General features: G+C 39.3%; 1 protein-coding gene across 1 annotated transcript in view; it reads right to left on the reverse strand.

Moving 5' to 3' along the window:
• Positions 1 to 2,788: 2,788 nt before the first annotated feature.
• Positions 2,789 to 20,768, reverse strand: part of RNGTT (RNA guanylyltransferase and 5'-phosphatase) — a 456,995-nt gene continuing 439,015 nt past the window's right edge. The window contains exons 15-16 of the mRNA XM_068279398.1: positions 9,757 to 9,880; positions 2,789 to 3,447 (exon numbers count right to left, since the gene is read on the reverse strand). Coding sequence (XP_068135499.1) covers positions 3,284 to 3,447; positions 9,757 to 9,880 — 288 coding nt within the window. The 3' untranslated portion in view covers positions 2,789 to 3,283. The remainder of the gene's footprint in view (positions 3,448 to 9,756; positions 9,881 to 20,768) is intronic.

The raw sequence follows: 20,768 nt of genomic DNA on the forward strand, positions 1-20,768 counted from the left end.
GCGATGTGTATTTAGCACTCATAGCCCAAGTATACATACTTTGGTCTGTATACTGGAGTGATGTATGTGTATAGCACTCATAGACCAAGGTATTGCTCTACGGATCAAGCTTGGTACTGTACAGGTGATACTAACAGCATGTGTGGGTGTGTTTATGTGCACAACTTTACACAGGTGATGAAAAACAAACATACCTTTAACTTATACTGGTTGAAGGATCAAATGAAACAGCATACAATAGTGTGTGCCTGTGTGTGTGTGTGTGTGTGTGTGTGTGTGTGTGTGTGTGTGTGTGTGTGTGTGTGTGTGTGTGTGTGTGTGTTAATTTGAATGGCTGTGCAGTGAAGAAACAATTATAATCTGATAACCCCTATATCCTCCATTAATAACTTGCTGGGTGAATAAAATCTTTCAAATAAAATCTTTAGTCATGAGTGAAAAATTCACCTCACATATAAATTACCATTGGGATTAAATCCAATCAATTCAAGTCTCTAGCTGATATCTCAGAGTCTCTAGAACTGGGTAATTAGTTGGCGCTTTCTAAATACAATAAATAAATAATAATAAATAAATATTTGGTTAATTAACTTGCCACCACCTAACTGATCAGCACTTATTGGTCAGTGGATATCTGCATATTAAAATAATTTTTTGTCTTGACTACAACATACTACTAGGATGATTCACAAAACTTTTCTTGTAAATTTTCATCTTTACTTATTTCTCAACTTAACTATAAAATAAGAAAAACAATTCACCTAAAATTAACGGTTCCGGAATAACCTAACTTTGATACAACCTTTTTCACATATTTTTTTTGCTTGTAGGGTGATTAAACAGTAAACTAATTGATAAAGGCTTTGTGTATCAACCCTGTATGCTGTGCATTACAGTTCAATGCAACCCCACAGTCTCTGATAAGCACAGATATAAGACATTGCACAGAAAGCAACATCTGACGTTCCCAATATGTGAAGTGTCCAACGTGTACTAACATCAAACTTAGCAAATGAATGCCACTAGCTGCCAATCAATAGGACACAGACAAGACACAGAATATTTATATTGCGCTTTTTGCAGCCACTAGCATGCAATCTATAGGCAGTAGGGAGTCTAGTCCAAGGTCTCCTAGTGAATACATAATGGTTTATTGAGCAGGAAGAGTAGAGATTCGAACCCAGGTCTCCTGTGTCAGAGGCAGAGCCCTTAAAGTGAACCGAGCACCATTTTTAGCATCCAGGACATCTCAATAGCACATTAAAAATACATGCCAAAAATATGTCTAATTTAAAAAACAATTTTACAATTTTTATATTTAAAATTTTGCAGATGTATTATTAGCCTACTTCAGCATGCCTGCCCAACCGCCCATCTGCATACATTTTAGGCAGCTAATGACTTAAGTAATTGTTTTACTGCACTCATTAACAAGAAGTAAACAATATATTTTCATCAACAGAGGGGGTGGGTAATTAGAACAAATTCTTGTAAAGAGGTTATCCAGTGGGAATGTGTGAAGATAGCCTCTGTGACTTCTGTAAATAAGGACTGCAAGAAGGGAAGTGGGGACATGGCACCTTCTATATCTATTACAAATTCCAGGGATAGAAAGGGTGCTTAGTTCCCTTTAACCAGTAGACTATCCAGTCACAGCTAGTAGACATGTTAGTTAATTCAATGCCAGCTAACTGATCAGCTTCTGGTAACTTTTTTTCAGACACCTGAACTGAAACTTTTTTCATATGACCATCAATTATTTTTTTCATTCCATCTTAAATTCTTCCCCCCCCCCCCCCCCCCCATACACTTTTCAGCAATGAGATGGAGGTTTAATTTGATATATTCAACTAATGTGTGCATGATGATAGTTGTTTTGTAGTCTAGCATTAATATTATGAATAATTTCACTCTTGATTCAAGTGAAATTCCCAGCATGCTAAAAGTGTTTAGGCACCATTTGCACATTTTTGTTACTACCAGACTCGTTATTTATCGCTCACCCACCTCCTACTTAACCCGACTGCCGCAGTTGTCTTTAAATGTTTTAAAAAATCCATCTCCATATGCTGCGGGTATCTAAAGACATTTTTACAATGGAGGCGGAGGTCCGGAGTACATGCTCAGAGGGACAGGTAATTAGGCTGTATAGTTATTTGGGGGTGTTCAATGTCCTGATAAAGCGCCACCTGCTGATGGCACAAAATGGCTGTTGACCCTTTTACTGCCTAGTACTTCTCTTCAACAAATGTGGTACTGGTGCCTGGTAATGTTTTTGATCATGTGCTAATAAAGGTGATTTTTACGCTGGAAGCGCTCTTCCACTCTTCCTGCTCCAATGGATTTTGCTGTTGTTATATGGTAAGCTGCACTCTGCTAATCAGCCTCTTCCCAGTCCTGTTCATTCCTATTTGACATTTTTCCCCAACACTTTATTAGACTGCCACAAACATCTTTATGCATTTCTGAATTTCCATCTCCTTATGTCGTGGACAACTAGAAGTGTATCTACAGAAGTAGTTTTGATGAAGATACACTTTTAGATGTCTGTGGTAAAAGGAGGCGAACAATTGGAAATGCCTGAAGAGCAGTATTTCAAAATAGCTCGCACAGGCACATAGCTTATTGCAAAAATAAGTGGCAGTCTAAGAGTTAAGTAAGTATATGACAATGTAACAGATAGCACGATATATAACACAGTATATACAGAATACCCAGTAAGTCCACTTTTTTATTTCATTTTTTTAATCACAAAATATGATGCAATTTTAAAAATGGAGCCAGTCAATGTTGTCAAATATTTATTAAAGAATGTCCTCTTATGCTGAAGTAATGAACTGGTAAGAAATGTATATTAAATTAAATTGTCAACAAACACCTATCAATTCAATAAAATAAAAAATAATTTAAAGGACAGAAGGGAGAGACCATCCTTTTGTATCCAAAGTGGAGAAAAGCGAAAAGAAAAACAAAAAGGTGAGTTCTTTAAACTGACCCTTCTGTCCGATGCATCTTGGGAAAAAAATATAGTCTTTTCAAAGTTTCTGATTTGATGCTTTGGGTATTCTGTGATCTCTTTATAAAATGGACAAGTAAGATCAACTTCCTCTTTGATGTGCACTTTGAGGAGTTCATATTTCTGTACAGTTCATATGGCTACAAGAACTTATGTTTCCATGTAAAAAGTTGTTTTTGGTGGAAGGGTACTTTAGAGAGACTGGAGCATTTGAACATGCATATGAATTTCCCTGTTTAAGATGAAAAGTCTTCAAGGAATCTGTGTTCAGTTAGCGACCCGTGATAGCTTGGGGGGAGGTGGAGGCATGAGTTCAGCATCCGGATCTGTGGGGTTCTTACGAGTCTGTCCCTGAGCAGCTCCTGTACATCGGTCGATTAATTCAAATAGGTTGTCCTTGGTTACAGGGTTCTGGATGCTGTTACATACAGCTGTGAAGACAGACAAGTTAAAAACATGACAAAATGTACAGCAATATCAATATTTAAGCAAAACAGTATTTCTTTTTAAAGGATTTATTCTTATTGTCTCGTTCATGAATGCCACCTTTACTACTGTCTTGCTTAAACAAGGCTTCTTGCTGTCTAAACTGTCCTACATTTACTTTGCTAAACTCCAGGTTTGTATGGATGAGTCAATGTGGGAAAGCACCAGCTGAAGGATCAGTTAATTTGGGCACAGATCGTTCCTGATAATTTGGGCACCACCATAGGCCGGTGTGAAAATTGCAGCTATGGCGGTGCAGACAAAATAGTTTGGGCATCGGGAATTTGGCTATAGTATTGACAAACTATGGCTACAATAGTTAGTGAAGTGAACTAGCAGCAAGTAATATAGGAGCTATAGCAGCGGCGGTATAGCGGAAATGGGCGCACAACTACACAGTAGCCAAACACCAAGAGGTTACTTAGTGTGCCCAATAGAGGTGAATCACATGAAATATCGAAGATATCAGTGGGGTAAAATGTTTTCCCCCTCCCCCTCTCCTATTAACCTTTAAGGTAATGTAACCTTTCCCCCTCATATTGCTGCAGTGCTCGTGGCTCCAAGATCACAAGTGCTCCTGGGAGAACCTCTCCTAGAATCACAAATGCACAACAAACACTGGAAATCTGCATGTATTTTGCGTATTTAAGATAGTGGTAGTCCGAATTTGATATAAGAACTCACTTATCAGAAATCTTCACTAGTGTGTAAGGTTTAGAGATAGTACGGTTGTACTTCCTATTTATATTTCTGTGGGTGAACTATAGTCAGTCTTTTTTTTCAGCTTGGCTCCACTTTAAAGCGATCTCGAGCCGAAGCTCGGGATTAAAATCAGATACTCGTCTTAAGAGAGGGAAGCCTCAGGATCCTAATGAGGCTTCCCTTGCTACTCAGATGTCCCCCGTCGCTGAGCGCAGCTCCTCTCCAGATCGGGGCAGCACTCCTTCCCGTCTTGCAGCATGGCCACGCAGTAGACCTGCGAGCATGCCATGCATTCACAGTAGCACGGAGCCCGCAGCTCTGGCGTACGGTGCATGTGCGGATGGGATTGCATGGCCACGATAAAGGGAGAAGAGCTGCGTGGCTCTGATGTGATTAGCGAAAATGCATTGTCGCCAATCTTCGGGGGGCTGTGCTCAGCGACAAGGGACAGAATACAGAGGGAAACCTCAAAAGGATCCTGAGGCTTCCCACTCTTTAGGTAAGAATCTAATTTCCTTCGGCTTGAGTACACGCACATCAGAAATCAAAATTGGGGAATTTTATTCCAGCTCTTGAGCCAAAAAAAAAAAAAAAAAAAAAAACAGGTAGAGTTTTGCAATTCATGGTATGGAATTGATGCCAAGAACTATAAGGACACAAACAACAATAAAAACCTTGCAATGGCTCTAAACTTTATCCAGGGCTTTAAAAAAAAGATTTGCCTTGACTTGCACATTAATACTTTTCAAACTTTTATTGAACCCGCTGAAGCACTTTCAAGACATAATATAAAAGTGTTAATCTATACTTGGCTTCATGTTTATGAAAAGTTTATAAAGCAGTAGTTGATCACATAGATAATTCAAAGCAGGGCACCTGCTGAGAAACTGCTGAGAACAACTTCAAAGGATACTGTAGGTCACCAGTTTCTTTAGATGAGCAAATCAATTTGTGGTTTGCCATGAATTGTGAGAATCTTATATTTTCACAGTGAATCGCACCTGATCATGCCCATGGCACCACAACATCTTTTTTTTTCATTTATTAATAGTAGAAGTTTAAAGAATTGCCATAAGCCAAAGTGGCGGTGGCAACTAGAGTGATTTACTAAAAAAGACATAATGGAATGCAGTGAATTTCTATTCTGCTTACCTGAAGTAGCCAATCATGTACGCAGAAGTTAATATATTTCATATTCCTCTGCTTCTGAATGGATGTGTACAGTACAGAGAAAAATGTCCGTATTTTTGTCTACTAGAGGATTTCAGACAGGAATAAGGGAAATTTCTTTTTTTTGCACAGTGGGGGACATTTAAAATTGATGACAAGTTTATATTACTGTCCCCAAAGTGTCAGGAAATCTTTGAAATGGGGTCACAAATGGCAATAAAATCCCCAGAAAGGTTTTCTATCCTCTTATTACATTAATCAAAACAATGATAAAAAATACCCCCCCCTGTTGTCTATCCACTGAACAATGACCTGAAGCCTTCGTTTTGGTATATTCCAGTACCATGCCATTGTATCATCTGTCTAGCATGACTAATGAAACCTTCCAAAGAGACCAGCACCACTCCATGAGAAGTAAATAAGCTCTTTTATTGCATGTAAATCATGGCATTCACGACAGACGCTATTTTGGGCCTAGCCCTTTCTCAAATTGCAGTTGCCATACTGGCATACAGATTGCATACAGCCATACTGGCAACTGCAATTTGAGAAAGGGCTAGGCCCGAAACAGCGTCTGTCATTGTGAATGACATGATTTACATGCAATAAAAGAGCTTATTTACTTCTTATAGAGTGGTGCTGGTCTCTGTGGAAGGTTTTATGGCAGAGCATCTCTGAGGGCACTGAGAGGAATACCGTGGCACACCACCTTTTCTTCTTTGTGGTGCTCCTCCTTAATACCTTTTGTGTAGCATGACTAATGGAAATGATTGGCAGGAAAGTCATATAAGCTTCAGCTGGACTCCTTAGAATTGCTCGCATAGCATGTATACGATATGGATTACTAGGGATGCTTTGAAATTCAAACCCACTTTGCACAAATTTAAACAATCTTACGCCTCAGCTGGAAACACAAAGATGCTGATGCTCTTTTTCACACAAAGAAACTGGGTGATGATCATGAGATTGGGGGGAGGGGGGCAAGGTTAGTCTGGTTGGCTCACTGATTGGTGGTCAGTCTAAGCAGCATCTGACATTCACCCATGAAGCCAGTTACGCAAATCCATAATGCCAGCAAAAAAAAAAAATAATCATGTTTTTATGCTTAGCAAACAGTGAAAATCGGACAGGTTTTGATAAGTCCATCTCCTCATGGGGTATTCACAGTATATCCATTTTTATTTACAAAAGCAATAACTGGAAAGGATATATACAAAGATGTCAGTCAGCCAGCCTACCTACAGACTACCACACTATTTTGGCAGTTGGACTGATCAACTGCAGTTTAGAAAGTGCTGTTGGAAATAAAAAAAACCCGGAGCATCCCCCAGAAGATGGACTAGTCATAAACCTGTCAGATCTCTCATATTTGTATTACCTACTGTAAATGACAGAAACATAGGAAAACATATTTTTTATTACATTTTAATCTGGGTGAAATCTACTTCTTATAATTATGTGTAATTTACAATTTTACGCAATAGTGGACCTTCAATCCGAGGGATTAAATTTTTTTATATTTTATCATAGTTAGAGTGTTAATTTTTATTGTAACTTTATGTGAGAATAGGTAGAGTTTACAAATGTACCCCATAATGTATGCCTTTGATGTCCTGGGAGGTAGAATATACTTGAGGATTCTCAATTTCAATCAAAGGTGCTTCCAAATTTAGCTAAAGGGAGGGGGGACATCAAGAGCCCAATAGTGTGATATTGTATAGATGATAATTAATAATGAGTAATATAACAATTTAATACTCACAAACCAGGGTTACCATTAGGCAACCACTGTGAAGGCAGGTGGGGAGATTAACCTGACCCCACTCAGGATTAAAAGTCGCTCTCTGTAGATGGGAAGAAGATGGGTACAACCCTCCACCAAGGGTGGACTTAGCAATATGTAGAAGCTTTCCAGAGGCGCCAAAAGAATAAAAGTCACTTAAATACTGTGGAGTATAAATAAATTGTTGTTTGACTGTTGATGCCACAGTCCTTCCTTTGTTTGCTTTGTCTGCATGGATGGGATAGGCCCACCACTGCCCCATCGGTTTTAAGCTCATTTAAGTGACTTTTATTCTTTTGGCGCCTCTGGAAAGCTTCTACATATTCCAAATTTAGCTGTAAGTTACCTTCTCCTTTCCCATTTCATTAACCCCACTGCAGGGAAGATAGGAAAAAAAGTCAGAGGAAAGGGAGAATAATAAGAAAAACTTACTGATTAGATTACACCTGTGTGTAATCTAATGTCAGTACAAATACTGCTCCTCTGTGACGGAGAATATTGGGAGCAACAACACCATGGCGTCCAAAGAACACACCAGACAGGTCAGGGATAAAGTTATTGAGAAATTTAAAGCAGGCTTAGGCTACAAAAAGATTTCCAAAGCCTTGAACATCCCACAGAGCCCTGTTCAAGCGATCATTCAGAAAAGGAAGTAGTATGGCACAACTGTAAACCTACCAAGACAAGGCCGTCCACCTAAACTCACCGGCCGAACAAGGAGAACGCTGATCAGAAATACAGTCAAGAGGCCCATGGTGACTCTGGGCGAGCTGCAGAGATCTACAGCTCAGGTGGGGGAATCTGTCCATAGGACAACTATTAGTCGTGCACTGCACAAAGTTGGCCTTTATGGAAGAGTGGCAAGAAGAAAGCCATTGTTAACAGAAAAGCATAAGAAGTCCCATTTGCAGTTTGCCACAAGCCATGTGGGAGACACAGCAAACATGTGCAAGAAGGTGCTCTGGTCAGATGAGACCAAAATTGAACTTTTTGGCCAACATGCAAAACGCTATGTGTGGCGGAAAACTAACACTGCACATCACTCTGAACACACCATCCCCACTGTCAAATATGGTAGTGGCAGCATCATGCTCGGGGGGTGCTTCTCTTCAGCAGGGACAGGGAAGCTGGTCTGAGTTGATGGGAAGATGGATGGAGCCAAATACAGGGCAATCTTGGAAGAAAACCTCTTGGAGTCCGCAAAAGACTTGAGACTGGAGCGGAGGTTCACCTTCCAGCAGACAACGACCCTAAACATAAAGCCAGGGCAGCAATGGAATGGTTTAAAACAAAACATATCCATGTGTTAGAATGGCCCAGTCAAAGTCCAGATCTAAATCCAATCGAGAATCTGTGGCAAGATCTGAAAACTGCTGTTCACAAACGCTGCCCATCTAATCTGACTGAGCTGGACCTTTTTTGCAAAGAAGAATGGGCAAGGATTTCAGTCTCTAGATGTGCAAAGCTGGTAGAGACATAACCTAAAAGACTGGCAGCTGTAACTGCAGCAAAAGGTGGTTCTACAAAGTATTGACTCAGGGGGCTTAATAATTACGCACACCAGACTTTGCAGTTTTTTTGTTTTTTTTTTAAATATTTGGAATCATGTATGATTTTCGTTCCCCTTCTCACGTGTACACCACTTTGTATTGGTCTTTCATGTGGAATTCCAATCTTCAAATGAAAAGTAAGCCGGCACCATCCATATCAATTTGCTCTTTTATTTTATTAAAGACAAACAGACATGTTGAAATACAACGTTTCGGAGGCGTGCCTCCTTTGTCAAGTAATGTCCGTGTCTCAATTATACATCACTACTCGTCACCTTAAATAGCATTACATCAATATGAACTGACCTATCACGTCAATGTGTCGCCTCTGGCGACCACTCCCCCTCCGTCCAGCCAAGCGGACTTAGTTCCCCATAAGGTCCGCTTGGCTGGACGGAGGGGGAGTGGTCGCCAGAGGCGACACATTGACGTGATAGGTCAGTTCATATTGATTTAATGCTATTTAAGGTGACGAGTAGTGATGTATAATTGAGACACGGACATTACTTGACAAAGGAGGCACGCCTCCGAAACGTTGTATTTCAACATGTCTGTTTGTCTTTAATAAAGTAAAAGAGCAAATTGATATGGATGGTGCCGGCTTACTTTTCATTTGAAGACGTGACTGGGACTTGTGTGCTGTGAGTCCCATTTGCCAGGCACATCATTTGTTCCTGTCAGGAGTGCTATCAAACTACTATATACAATGTGGAATTCCAATAAAATTGATTCATGTTTGTGGCAGTAATATGACAAAATGTGGAAAACGGCAAGGGGGCCGAATACTTTTGCAAACCACTGTATTTCAGCGCTAAAGCATACAGCTAAAAGAGGAAAATAAAGTAACTGAAGATCAGGCTAACAACGTTCAAACATTACAACTGAAAAGATTTACAAAACAAAAGGCCGCAGCTGTTGTCCTCCAGATCCTAAGGTATTAAGTTGGCTGCAATGGCGTATGCCGAAATAAAACAGGCATTAGTAATAAAGCCTGCAAAGCACGAGAGCCATCACAGAAAATGCATTCTTGACAGAGAAGTTGTACTTACCTAAAGCTGTTTCATAGGCATTTGGAAAGCTTTTATCAACTCTTTGCCGCATGAAGACCCAGGAATTGTTCTCAAACTTGCACTCTATGATTTTATTGTCATATTGTTTTAAGTCTCTTGTCACCTGTTCAAAGAGGAATGAGAATAAATACACTCTCGCATGGAAATGTATCATTACAGATCTCGGCACTGTAGCCTCTTAAGCTGTCATATGTAAACATAACATAACTGAAAATGCATAGATGCAACATCAGCCACGAGTGCTAAAAATATCTACGTAAACGGGGCATGTAAAATCTCAGAATTTTACAAGTCTCTGAGTGCACTACTGAAGCCCATTACTTTAAGCAGACTTGAAATCAAATGTACAGAAGGGGTAAAAAATATCTCTAACACTCACACTTTATAGGTTGCTACATCATTCTAAAGTTTTACTAAGACAATAAAGAGTTTAGAAAAAAAGGTTATTTCTTTGCCTTTGTTGCATTCAAATACAAATCAAAAATTGGAATAATGATGATGACAATGTTGCTTTACCCACTCTCAATATAACCCACTTCCTGTATATACGTGTGTCTGATCAATCATTAGTATGTCTGGAACAGCAGAGTGAAAAAAGCTAGAATCAGTCTATGTAATGATCCATAAACATCTTCCTGTTAGAAAGCATCTAATCATAGCCTTTACCAAATGTACTGTACGTTGGAGCAATTATCTGTGCTACGGCAGAGCTCAGCCCATGAATCCAATTCAGGTTTATATTTACCACATAGTAGAATGAAATTTGCTAAAGCTACAGCAGTAGTTACTCTAATGTTCAACAGCATCGCCTGCATTATTTAATATGATGGAAAAACCTGAAATCTTTCATTTAAAAGGACAACTGAAGTGAAAGGCGCCTGGAGACTGATACATTTATTTGCTTTGAAAGGAAACCTGAAGATACTTAAAAAAAAACAAAAAACCTTTTTTTTTACTTACCTGGGGCTTCTGCCAGCCCCTTGCAGCCATCCTGTGCCCACGCCATACTGGAGCAGATGAGGACACATGCGGCCAGAGCCGCACAGGTGCAGTGGCCATCGACCTGCGAATTAGCGATAGCGAAACTGAGATGTGGCGGGGGACCAGGTGATTGTTCCAGGATGGCGCAGGCACAGGGCAGCTGCAGAGGACTGGCAGAAGCCCCAGGTAAGTGAAAGATTAGCTGCATGTTTTTTTTTCTGGTGTTATTCAGACACTACTGCTTCCAAATAGATCTGCAGGGCTGCCAGGCAACTGGTATTATTTAAAAGGAAATAAATATGGCAGCCTGCATATCCCATATACATTAGTTGTCCTTTAACGCTAAAAATTTTCAAAAACACAGTACAATGATTTTCCAAACAGTAATGGGATATCGTTTTCTTGAACCAAACTTCACATCCTAAAGCTGATCCAAAGCATCTTTCATTTTTAAGAGCACTGAGTCAGATATTTTCATGAGATTTTTACTCTCTTTCTAATACACATGTTAAGAAAAACAAAAGTTTGCTTTCTTAAAACAGAAAGAATTTGCGATAATTCAGGTTGGAGTGAGCTTGAGATGTCTCCCAGGGCATCACTGCTGAATATATGCAAATTAACCATTGATGAGAGACCAGTATACAAATGTAGCGATCTGTCCCGCTGCCAGGAAAGTGCTTTTACTTTTCATAGAAGTAATGGCACTTTCAGACCACCGTATTGATAAAATCAGGTAAATGTGTCGGAGTGGCACACCTTTCCATTAGGTTGCATGCATAACCAGGGTGCTAAGCAACACCCATCAAATCTAGCAAAGTCCAGAGTCAGTGAGCACATCATTTGTTTACAACTGAAGTGATTTATTCTTCAATGCATGTGCCAACACAGAATATTCTGCTTATACAGGGAGTGCAGAATTATTAGGCAAATTAGTATTTTGACCACATCATCCTCTTTATGCATGTTGTCTTACTCCAAGCTGTATAGGCTCGAAAGCCTACTACCAATTAAGCATATTAAGTGATGTGCATCTCTGTAATGAGAAGTGGTGTGGTTTAATGACATCAACACCCTATATCAGGTGTGCATAATTATTAGGCAACTTCCTTTCCTTTGGCAAACTGGGTCAAAAGAAGGACTTGACAGGCTCAGAAAAGTCAAAAATAGTGAGATATCTTGCAAAGGGATGCAGCACTAAAATTGCAAAGCTTCTGAAGCGTGGTCATCGAACAATCAAGAGTTTCATTCAAAATAGTCAACAGGGTCGCAAGAAGCGTGTGGAAAAACCAAGGCGCAAAATAATTGCCCATGAACTGAGAAAAGTCAAGCGTACAGCTGCCAAGATGCCACTTGCCACCAGTTTGGCTATATTTCAGAGCTGCAACATCACTGGAGTGTCCAAAAGCACAAGGTGTGCAATACTCAGAGACATGGCCAAGGTAAGAAAGGCTGAAAGACGACCACCACTGAACAAGACACACAAGCTGAAACGTCAAGACTGGGCCAAGAAATATCTCAAGACTGATTTTTCTAAGGTTTTATGGACTGATGAAATGAGAGTGAGTCTTGATGGGCCAGATGGATGGACCCGTGGCTGGATTTGTAAAGGGCAAAGAGCTCCAGTCCGACTCAAACGCCAGCAAGGTGGAGGTGGAGTACTGGTTTGGGCTGGTATCATCAAAGATGAGCTTGTGGGGCCTTTTCGGGTTGAGGATGGAGTCAAGCTCAACTCCCAGTCCTACTGCCAGTTTCTGGAAGACACCTTCTTCAAGCAGTGGTACAGGAAGAAGTCTGCATCCTTCAAGAAAAACATGATTTTCATGCAGGACAATGCTCCATCACACGCGTCCAAGTACTCCACAGCGTGGCTGGCAAGAAAGGGTATAACAGAAGAAAAAATAATGACATGGCCTCCTTGTTCACCTGATCTGAACCCCATTGAGAACCTGTGGTCCATCATAAAATGTGAGATTTACAAGTAGGGAAAACAGTACACCTCTCTGAACAGTGTTTGGGAGGCTGTGGTTGCTGCTGCACGCAATGTTGATGGTGAACAGATCAAAACACTGACAGAATCAATGGATGGCAGGCTTTTGAGTGTCCTTGCAAAGAAAGGTGGCTATATTGGTCACTGATATGTTTTTGTTTTGTTTTTGAATGTCAGAAATGTATATTTGTGAATGTTGAGATGTTATATTGGTTTCACTGGTAAAAATAAATAATTGAAATGGGTATATATTTGTTTTTTGTTAAGTTGCCTAATAATTATGCACAGTAATAGTCACCTGCACACACAGATATCCCCCTAAAATAGCTAAAACTAAAAACAAACTAAAAACTACTTTAAAAAATATTCAGCTTTGATATTAATGAGTTTTTTGGGTTCATTGATAACATGGTTGTTGTTAAATAATAAAATTATTCCTCAAAAATACCACTTGCCTAATAATTCTGCACTGCCTGTACACATGCATTGAAGAATAAATCCCTTTTGTTCTAAAAAAAATGGTGTGCAAACCGACCCAGGACTTTACCAAATTTATAAAAGTGACAGCCAGATAAAAGCGCTGCCCCTTTTTAGATTGGTACTTTGAAAAAATTGTCAGTCTCAGTACAGATCTATGATACTGAAATTAATAAAATGGCAATTAGTCGGCCTTGATCAGGACTTTTCAGATCACACAATAGTGTTCACCACTTTGAATATGGACGGTGCCATCCTGTTTGCCACAGGCTGCTGTAGTGGTACATGGCTGCAAAGTAATGCATTCCACAAAGTGCTGCTACTTTTTCTGATGAGAACTTTAAAAGAAAGGAGCTTCTGGCCACCAACAGCATGGTGATCAAAGCACTGATGGCCAACAAATTAATTCTGATTTACCTTTAACATTTTATGTGGTAAAAAAATATATGATTTTAGAATGTGAAAAAATAGAAAATGTTTTTTGTTCTTCATTATATTACAAATGTGCAGCTAACTTTATTTATCTCTGTACATTGTTGATCAGCCAAAACCTTAATGGATACTCAAAGTGACATGTGACATGATGAGATAGACGTGTATGTACAGTGCCTAGCACACAAATAACTATGTTGTGTTCCTTTTTTTTCTTTCTCTGCCTGAAAGAGTTAAATATCAGGTATGTAAGTGGCTGACTCAGTCCTAACTCAGACAGGAAGTGACTACAGTGTGACCCTCACTGATAAGAAATTCCCATTTTTACCTCTTTCTTGCTCTCAGAAGCCATTTTCTGCTAGGAAAGTGTTTTATAGTTGGAATTTCTTATTAGTGAGGGTCACACTGTAGTCACTTCCTGTCTGAGGCAGGACTGAGTCAGCCACTTAGATACCTGATATTTAACTCTTCCAGGCCAAGAGAAAGAAAAAAAGGAAAACATCATAGTTATTTGTGTGCTAGGAACTGTACATACCCATGTCTATCTCATCAAGTCACATGTCACTTTGGGTATCCTTTAAAGGCAACAGAGGTCTACAGTACATAAAGTATTTTGTATAGCTTTCTGTTTGGGTCCCTACTTTTTTGTTTCAGGTTCATCTCCACTCTTTTGTGTTGCTCATCAGGCTATCTTTTGATGATAGTTCAAGGACAACTTCCAATAGACTTCGTTTTCTGTTTTGTTTAATGTTTTCAAATGTAGGCCCTTGGTAATCCTTTTTTAGGCTAAATTAATGACACTTGTTGCTGTTACCTTTTATTGCAAGCTTTCTTTTTGTTGCTTAAAGCAAAAGATTCACTTGTGCTACAATAATTAAAACTTTTGAAACCAATATTATCCAATAACCTGGTGGTCTGGAATAAATATAGCGCAAGAAAAAAAACAAAAAAACAGGAAAAATGGTTTAATAGGAAAATAAATAAATGCATCATTTTTGTTTATACCATTGTCTGTATTACCATGTTCCTTATGTGTGTCTCTTACTTTGCTCAGTGTCACGGAATATGTTGGAGATAATATATATAAATTATCTCCAACATATTCCGAGGCACTGAGCAAAGTAATAAACACACATAAGGAACATAGTAATACAAGACAATGGTATTAACCAAAATTGAAAATACCGAATAGGCGCAAAATACAGAATAGGTAATTACAGTGACTAAAGTAACAATGTATTGTAAAATGAATAACAAATTCCAAGACACAAAGGTGTGTGTGTGTGTGTGTGTGTGTGTGTGTGTGTGTGTGTGTGTGTGTGTGTGTGTCCTGACCTGACATGCATTCTACCCACACATGACCTGCAGCCCTATTACAAAGGATGAAGGTTTCCCATTTTGGGTAATCAGCTAATATCCAACCCATTGCAAGTCTCTCTTATTCCAGACAACCTGTGATTCTATGTGTACTGTCAATGTCTGATCTAATATAAAGTTCCCCAAACACACACAAAAAGTATTTAGGGGGGAAACTGCCCCACAAAATCAGCCGCATTCACTAGAAATAATATACTGTATCCTAATTTACCAATGACGTGAATGACTAACAAGATCTAATGCAAATAGCAAATTAATTAATTGTTATCTGTGTGTAAACACAACTTGACTATTTTAGTTAATATATGTATTCTAATTAGAGATACTTTAGTTAAAAAGTAAGCAAACAACTACAGATAAATGATTTACTATTGCCATAAGATTATAATCAAGATCCTGCCACATCCTAAAGTAGCACTTTACCTGATAACACCTGATAAAGAAACAAGCAGCATTCTTGTGGATCAAACATCGTCATTAAATTCTTACAAATATATTTACAAAGTAAGCTGCCTGCATTATCATTGAGTGTCAAAGCCACTGAATTACTAAAAATGAAAAATAGCTTCAAAACAGATATGAGAGAAATCACACATCTAGAAAAGATGGAGGAGGCCTGTGTTACTTGGCTGCTTTCCTGGAATCAGGTCCAGAATAGTCAGCAACTGTGTAGGTAGTTAATTGTACTGCGTAAGAATGCATCATCCCATGTCCCTAAAAATAATACACACTCTTGGAACAAGACATGAACATGGCTCTGCTTAGGATTGACCAATAGGTTACAGAACTCACTGACCAATGTGAAGTGTCCTCTGAAACTGACAGATATAAGCATGTGTTAGAATCTGGGTATGTGGAAATTGTGAAGCTAAAAAAAAAGTGTAAACAAAGGAATATGATTAGTGTAGGTCAGATGAAGAGAATGTTATGGATTGCTCATATACCTATAACACATATATTACCCATAGATCTAAATACAATTCATCCTAGATAAATATAGACATTGAGCAATAACTAGCATCTATTATTGTGCCAGCTGTTTGTAACATACATAGCTTCCTAGCATGTGGCTGGAACAGTTGATATATGTATTCTAATTAGGCGTAATGATGTTAAAAGAATAATTAACTACAGCCATATGATTAACTATTCCCATAAGACTATAATCGAGATTCAACTACATCCTAAACTAGGACTCAACAGGAAGAGGAGTAAAGCACCTCGGCAAAGGGCTAATGAAGGCTAATCCAATGATTTAGAATGCAAATTAGTGCTTTATCCTCCTTTCTCTGCAAAGACGAAAAAACACAGTATTTCAAGTGTGTAATTTATTGAAAGCTGTTAAAACTGAAGAAATCCTGAAAACCCAGACAAGTGTTATGACAATTATGGAATTGATCCATTTAAAGAGACTTTGTCAGGTAAAACACAGATTAAGAAAGCTTGAGTGAAACGCAAGATTCATTACAATTGTTAATTTGTGTTTGGGATGCCAAATTTGTTTACACAAGGATGGACACTATTTCTGCTACCCATGCTTGAAATTTCAGTTATAGCTAAACCTCCCTGGCGTATGATTCTTTCTTGATTTTATGGTCTAAAATTGGAGTCTGATTCATGGGAGGCGAGTTACGACAGCAGCTGCGCGCACACTGCTTTCCTATACCTCCTGGTGGCTGTCTCGTTCCAGCCTCGGGATTACTACTCCTAGCATCTTCCCCCCCCCCCCCCCAAGCCTGGCTCGGGGTTACCGCCAAGGAGATTAAAGGATCACTAAGGTAAAGAACTGAAACATATAAAATGCAAATGTATACGTTTGTCAAAGAGTAAAATGCACTATAAACTACTTTTTACTTATGTCGCTGTTGCTTACAGTACAGTAAAAACGTGACATATTGAAGATTAGTCTGTGATGGATGATACGAAAGTCAGGACAATTATCGATTCCATATTGCTCCTCAAACCAGAGCAGAATGTCAGTTTCTGTTTTAAACGTACAGCAGATGTCTTTTTTTCCCTTCACTCCGACTTAGGCCCCGTTCAGATCTGAGCATTTTGCCATCGATTTCGACAAAACGCTCAAGCGCTAGCGCTTTTTAAAGTGCTAGTGCCATAATACCCTACGGGCCCGTTCTCACTTGAGCGATTTGTGTTAATCGCCGGCGATTAACGCAAATCACCAAACGCAAATTTCTATTCTGCACCATTTTCAGACGATTTCCCGGCAATCGCGTTTAGTGCTATAGAAGCGCTAATCGCGATAAATCGGCAAGTGTGAATGGCAATTTTTTACGTTAATCGCCACAGCAAAACGTTAGCAAAAGCGCTATCGTTTTTCAAGGGTGAATGGGGCCTAAGAGCAGACCCCTCACCCACTGCCTTACTAGCTATTCACATATACTGTATTTTTTGGACTATAAGACTCACTTTTTTCTCCCCCAAAAATGAGGGAAAAAAAGTCTCTGCGTCTTATAGTCCAAATGCAGGGAGTTCCTGACTTGTGAACGCCTGTCAATACGAACCTTCAACCCGCTGCAATGTCAGGGACTCCATGTAGTGTGCCCATGCAGAGGAGGACACAAGGGAGACAGAAAGGGGCATAGAGGAGAACACAAGGGAGGGCATTAAAGGGGCATAGGGGAGGAAACGAGGACAGAAGCGGACACACGGGGGACACAGGAAGACACAAGGGGGACAGAGGAGGACACAAGAGGTACAAGGGGGCATAATCCACAAGATGCACTTTCACCATGGATACACCAGACTTAATATATACTTTTTTTCCCCTGGTTTTTGTCCTCTAAACCTAGGTGCGTCTTACAGTCAGAAGCGTCTTATAGTCTGAAAAATACGGTAGGTGTTAGGACTAAATGCTGGCCTTCTAGCAGAATCAGCAGATAAGGATCAGTCCCTTTTGTTTCCCTCTCAAAACTCTCAGATTTTCCCTCCACAAAACTGAGGATAGACAATAGAAGACTTCATTTATTAATAATCCAAGATGTGTTTATCACAGACAAAAGACAAATATGTTTTACGGTTACTAAAAATCAGCATAATGGCTCCTCCAATTTACAGCAGTCTAGCGGCTAGGGAAACAGAGATATTCAACGTTTGCTGAGCACACGTTACTTTACTGCTATCTGGTGTCATTTGATCAAACACAGGCCACAGGTTACAAATCTGCCCTCGGATTTGCTGTGCGCCAATCCGGAAAGAAATGGCGCAGGTTATTGGTAAATTGTGTCATTCTATGCTTGTACAAAAAAACCTGCCTATCATGCTCCACAGGAGGTAAACACACCTACTTTTCAAATAAGCCAGCCCCAAAACTCAGATGGTATAAAGGTTCGGGCAGTACCGACCCCTCCCAGTCTTCCAAATTCCACCGACCAAGAACTTTCTCCATGCATGCGTTCTTAGGAGGACCGGGCGCATGCCATATAAAGACTTGTGATATCAATGTCTGCATTTGAACTGGACTTTATTTGTTTCTATCCCAGACGGACTGCATTCAGTTAAGTAAACTTTTACACCATTATCCCCTTTTATTTTAAGCTTTGTGTTTATACATCAATTGGTGTATATAAATGTGTGTAATGTATTTTTGTTATTAAAACGTTTAAAAAATCGTTAACAGTTATGACCTGTTCCTGAACATACACAAACGTACTTGCTCCTCCTAAAACGTTACCTTGTGTTCTATAGTATTTTGCATCTACAACCCGTATGCTTGATTCGGGCACAGACAGATCTGGCGCCGATCCCTGCATACAGCTAAGGGTTAAGTTACAGCGTTCTCAGTGTGTTAATATGGTTACAGTCGTGCACTGACTCGCACATGGTGGCAAGCATTTGAATTGTATGTGTGTGGTGAATCCTTTGGAGTCAGAACACTCCTCTCGGCTAGTCGGTTCATAGATTGCGAATCCACATATGGGAATGTATGCGCAAAGCGGCAGCGAGACAGAGTTTCTGACTCTGAGAGATTGACCCAATCAAGGATCAGCCCTTGTATGAAGTCCAAACAATTTGGATCTCACTGACCATTCCTAGTAAGCAGTAACACAAACATGAATAAGAGGTGTAAAAACCTCCCAAACAATTGACATGGAAGTAAAAAAAAAAAAAAAGAAATATGTGAACTGTATGACTGGCCCAGAGGGCAGAAACTAGCCTTTTCTGTTTTCCCTTTTTTTCACTGCAAGGGCTAACATACCAGTGCTTTTAATCTATACAGCCAGATTAGCAGTCAAATGCAGCTCTCCTGAAAGTTAAAGTGGACCTGAACTCAAAACGTCCTTTCTGCTCTAAGGGCTTGTTCATACTCGGCGCTTACTGCTAGCCCATGATTGCATCCGGCTCCGCGATTTGAAGCCAAAATCTCACGATTCAACGTCATTTGCACTTGTGATTCATGTTTAATAGAACGAGAATCACAGCACAATTACCCCCGAAACGCTGGTATGTATAAAACTTTTAGTTAAGCTCAGCTCTGGTTTCCTTTAACAGCCTGTGCATTCAAAAGAACTTATCTGCCATCTCTGCCATTGGCAGTCATGTGACACAAGGAGAGATCAAATTACAACTAGTGATTAGACATAAATGAGGGGGAATTAAACAGGCTAAACTCTCTAAATACATACAGGGTGCATTTCTCTATGTTTCCCTTCTGTATTGTGCAAGAGTTCAGGTCATCTTGAAACAGAAGCTATTTTTGATACAAGGATAGTGGTGAAAAGTTAAAAAGTTAATTTTTTTCTCTGTGTGGGAGCTGAATGAACCAGATTTTAAGTCACATTGACATGGCTGCTTTTTACACTGCTCATTAAAATTGCAGTCCTTAAATTGATTCTTAAAATAAGAATATGAGACTCCAGGAAAGTTTTATTTACCATTACCACTACACATACAGTTAGTTATTTTATAAGTTTATTTTCAGTTAAAATTTGCGTTAAGAGCATGGAGGCTCAATTGCTGCCAGAATATATTCTCAAATTTAACAAATGGCTACAACCTTCAGACACAGATTATTTAACCACTTCGCCCTATCTGGACGGATATATCCGTCCAGATGGGCACTGCTGCTGCAGCCGTGTGGTGCGTGCGATCGGGCGCGCGCTCCCGCTGCCTCCCCCGATCAGTGAATGGGAATATAATTACCATTCACCGATCTAAGTCTCCGGCAGAAATGCCGACGCTTTCTCATCAGAGAGCGCGGTATTTCTGCCCCCAGGAAACATCACCTTCTTCTTATAGTTCCTAGATGCGAGATCGTTCGCATCTAGGAATTTTTTGAATGTGGCCATCTTGTGGCCAAATAGTAAACTGCACCCACATACCTAAATTAAATAAAAAAATACATTATATTACATCTAAAATTAGCTATTTACCTCCCAAACTAAAATTACCCAAATACATTTGTGTATTTAAAAAAAAATAAAAAAAATTACAATTAAAAAAAAAAAAACTACATAAATAGTTACCTAAGGGTCTGAACTTTTTAAATATACATGTCAAGAGAGTATCTTATAAATTTTTTTTAAATTATAAGCTTATAAATAGTGATGGACGCAAATTGAAAAAATGCACCTTTATTTCTAAATAATATATCGGCGCCATAAATTGTGATAGGGACATAATTTAAACAGTGTAATAAGCGGGACAAATGGGCACATAAAATGCATGGGTTTTAATTACTGTAGCATGTATTAATTTTAAACTATAATGGCCAAAACCT

The sequence above is a fragment of the Hyperolius riggenbachi genome, chromosome 4 (assembly GCF_040937935.1).
Source record: "Hyperolius riggenbachi isolate aHypRig1 chromosome 4, aHypRig1.pri, whole genome shotgun sequence".
In the NCBI taxonomy this organism is placed as follows: domain Eukaryota; kingdom Metazoa; phylum Chordata; class Amphibia; order Anura; family Hyperoliidae; genus Hyperolius; species Hyperolius riggenbachi.